Genomic DNA, 4,298 nt, shown 5'->3' on the forward strand with positions numbered 1-4,298 from the left:
CAATAAAAAAACTTTTCCAAAATAAAAATAAAAATATATATTACTTTGAACATCCTTGCTGCAAGTTATAAGGTTGTGGAAAAAGCTGATGTGCACGTGACAGATAACGGCAATTATAAATATTCTATATTGCAATCTTCAGTTCGCTTCTTTTTCCAATATTAAGTGAATTAAAAAAGGGTTAGGGTTATTGTGATATAATGTTGAACTTTATTGACGATGCGTGTGCAGTTGAAATGTGGCTATTGAGTCAATGATCAAAGACTATTTTAAATTTCTTTCAGAACTGAAAATTAATCTGATTTCAACTTCCGGGAAATATATATTTTCGCAATATTGGGATGTGCAATTTTAACAGGATTGGTGTGCTAGAGTTGAAGCGTTGCACACCCATTAACTCACACGAATGCATGTCGATCGAAAATTATTTTGGATAAATTCTGTTAAATATCTGTTAAACAACAGCTGTTAAATATCATATTCTATCAGAAAAGAAAAAGTTACTTTAGTAACTTGACAGAATTGGAACATAGCGTTCGAAAATCGGATAACCATTGTTTGTCACATTTGTGTCTGGGCTCTGTCGACTCCAAATTTGACACTGGGCCAAAACTTGCCTCTCGACCACAGAGTCCACGTGATTATAGACGTCCCAAGATCGCTATATAAATATTCCCATGCACTTGGATATCCTGTTATTAAATTCGAGAGGCGTACACACACGAGGACACGGATCATACAGCTGGGTCCACATGTCCCACAGCTTTATTGCTCGGTAAGTTGGATAAGTAGTGTATAATTAGTAACAATAGGCTTTAGCAATTGTTTACTAAGTTTTGTCTAATAAAAAATGTATTTGGCTGAATAGGCATACTTTATACGATTAATAAAATAATTCGTATAGCCTGCAATTGAGAAATGATGTGCTTAAACCTGTGCTTAAATGTGTGCGTAAAGATGTGCGTAAAAGTCTTGGCAAAGAATCAAGATCCTAACCTCTGTCATGTTTCTGTTTTTCAAGGAAACTTCCTTCATAAACTCCACTTCATAAACTCCACTGAGGATGGAGAGGTCAGACAACTTTACAACGCCCCAACTTCTTCCCCTGCAGAGGGCTAATGACGCGTCCCAAACTGACAAAAGCAACAGCAACGCATACGTGTACATTTTCATAGTAATCTCCTTTTATGGGGTCTTCCTCGTTGGAATAATGCTGGGCTACGTTCGCTCCAAAAGGCGGGAGAAGAGAAGGTCGAATGTTTTTACGCGTCTGTTGCACGAGGAGGAGCAGCGGGAATGGGGCGCGCGGCAAAAGAAGCACAGCATCACCATGCCCTCCTTCCAGGTGTCGCTTCCCTTCTCCGCGGGGAGCAAGGGCCTCTATGAAGGAAGGGTCCTGAGCTCCCCTCTGGCCTGCGCCCTGTGCTCCATTGAGCAAAGCAGCGTCAGTTCACTGTGCTCCTCCGCCGACGTGCGCCTCGCCATCGAGGAGGAGTCAGACAGCGGGACCGCGGAGGGACCAGACGAGACCCTGAAGGGCAGCTCTCTCGACGACTTCGCCGAGATACAGATACTCTGAGAGGAACTGTGACGCTCAGAACAGATGATGATACTGGAAATAAACGCAACAAAACTGTAGACTTTCCACCCCTCTACGTCATATAGGAAATAAGTGGAGAAATGAATGACTGGTAAAGAAAGTTTAGCTCGACATATGGAACAAGTGCTCTTTAACCATCCGGTTCTGAGCATTGAAATGTACCTGGAACCCACTTGAAATATATTTTCTGTAACGAAACCCTCTTAAGATGTAGCCTAATGATTTCACTGTGCAGTGTTCATGTCTATGTAGGTTTACTTGGGGTTGTTGTGTAAATTGAAGATTTTAAAAACTATGCTATGTTTGAGAGATATGGTTCTTCTCAACTCTTCTAGGGAAATAAATGTTTTTATGTTGAAAAAAGTTTATCCTCTCGTTTTTAAATGAAAGGGAGGTTGCAATATCTAGTTTTTCTCCAGAAGGAGGCAGTGCTGCAGTAGTGTTACACTACCTGTTTCTGAGACACACTAGTGGTTTCAGTAGAATCATCATTTACATGTTAGTCATTTAGCAGCTCTTATCCAGAGTGGCTTACATGAGCAATTGGGTTAAGTGCCTTGTTCAAGTGCACATTGACAGATTTTTCACCTAGTCGGCTCAGGGATTCAAACCAGTGCCCTTTTAGTTACTGGCCCAACCACTAAGCTACCTGCCACCCCCATCCTGTCCTTGAATTGTCTTGTTCTGAAGTGTTGACATACTAATTGATCAAATTAGAACCAACTTTTTCAGGCTGTTAGCGATTATTGATTTTGACTTATTTACATTTCTTTCATTAAGCAGACTCTTATCCAGAGCCACTTAGAGGAGCAATCAGGGTTAATAAGGGACATTGGCTGATTTTTCACCTAGTCGGCTCGGAGATTGGAACTGCAACCTGTATCTGACAAGTCATCATGCAGTAAGATTAGCCCAAACCACCCCACCCACTGGAGACCTTCCCATCTGATAGTAATCCTGAGAAATGAGCTCATGGGATTTCTCCTCATTGCTATGACAATAACGCTACTACTGCCCATCCCCCTCCCAGGCTACCACCCACCCACCCATCCACACACCTTACCATAACAGCCCAGCTGTAGGCCATAATGCTCACAACTCACTCCATTGACAACATGCCAAACCAATGTTAGGTAGAACACTATTATGAAAGAAAAGGAATGTATTTTATGATGCTATTTAGAATGTAATGGCCCCTGTCTGGGTCGTAGGCCTCAATAAGGAGTCTTGTCTTTCTCAAGCAATAAGCTCTGTGTGTATGTGGTCACGAGTTTTCTCCCTTCCTCTCTCTTTCTTTCTCTCTTTTTCTTTCTCTCTCTCTCTCTCCCTCGCTCTCTCTCTCACTCTGTCTCTCTCTATCTCTCTCAGGTTAAGTTGACATAGATACAAATCACAAAAGCAAGTTGAGGCATACTAAATTCTATTTCCTGTGCACCTTAAACATAACTGAATTATTGTGAAATAGTTAAATTTTGGGTACAATTCATACATTATACACAAGGAAAGTGAGGCAGGATTAATGCTATTGTCTACTTCATGTTATTCCACAAATGATTGATAGTGTAGACACATCAGTGTGGACCATAAAGTGGAACTACAGCTGTAGGAATGGTTGGGCTCATGTCTTTTTAATAAGGGCCAACCAGAGAGATAGGGTTGGTGAAAGAAAGAGCCTGACATCAAGGTGGAACTATACTGAACAAAAATATAGTTTACCACGCTCACTGCTTGTAGATCATTTTATATACTGAACAAAAATATAGTTTACCACACTCACTGCTTGTAGATCATTTTATATACTGAACAAAAATATAGTTTACCACGCTCACTGCTTGTAGATCATTTTATATACTGAACAAAAATATAGTTTGCCACGCTCACTGCTTGTAGATCATTTTATATACTGAACAAAAATATAGTTTACAACGCTCACTGCTTGTAGATCATTTTATATACTGAACAAAAATATAGTTTACCACGCTCACTGCCTGTAGATCATTTTATATACTGAACAAAAATATTAATGCAACATGTAACAATTTCAACAATTTTACAGAGTTACAGTTCATATAAGGAAATCAGTCAATTGAAATAAATCCATTAGGCCCTAATCTTCACATGACTGGGAATACAGATATACATCTGTTGGTCACAGATACCTTAAAAAAAAGTTAGGGGTGTGGATCAGAAAACCAGTCATTATCTGGTGTGACCACCACTTGCCTCATGCAGCGCGACACACTGTATCTCATTTGCATAGAGGTGATCAGGCTGTTGATTGTGGCCTGTGGAATGTTGTTCCATTCCTCTTCAATGGCTGTGAAGTTGCTGGATATTGGCGGGAACTGGAACACCCTGCCATACACAGAGGATCCCAAACATGATCTATGGGTAACGTCTGGTGAGTGTGCAGGCCATGGAAGAACTGGGACATTTTCAGCTTTGAGGAACTGTGTACAGATCCTTGCGACATACACTACCGTTCAAAAGTTTGGTGTCACTTAGAAATGTCCTTGTTTTTGAAAGAAAAGCATTTTTTTTGTCCATTAAAATGACATCAAATTGATCAGAAATTTGAGCAAGATGACAATTTTTGATCAATTTGATGTTATTTTAATGGACAAAAATGTGTTTTTCTTTCAAAAACAAGGACATCCTTAAGTGACCCCAAACTTTTGAACGGTAGTGTAGGGTCTTG

The 4,298-nt window shown here is 40.1% G+C and overlaps 1 protein-coding gene across 1 annotated transcript; it reads left to right on the forward strand.

The window, feature by feature from the left end:
• The first annotated feature begins 668 nt into the window (after window positions 1-668).
• Window positions 669-1,963, forward strand: LOC109882816 (potassium voltage-gated channel subfamily E member 4-like). Its single transcript, XM_020474901.2, has 2 exons — window positions 669-775; window positions 1,022-1,963. Exon 2 carries the CDS (start codon window positions 1,064-1,066, stop codon window positions 1,577-1,579), a length of 516 nt encoding a protein of 171 aa, XP_020330490.1. The 5' UTR covers window positions 669-775; window positions 1,022-1,063; the 3' UTR covers window positions 1,580-1,963.
• The last annotated feature ends 2,335 nt before the right edge of the window (window positions 1,964-4,298 follow it).

The sequence above is a fragment of the Oncorhynchus kisutch genome, linkage group LG18 (assembly GCF_002021735.2).
Source record: "Oncorhynchus kisutch isolate 150728-3 linkage group LG18, Okis_V2, whole genome shotgun sequence".
NCBI classification, from domain to species: Eukaryota; Metazoa; Chordata; class Actinopteri; order Salmoniformes; family Salmonidae; genus Oncorhynchus; species Oncorhynchus kisutch.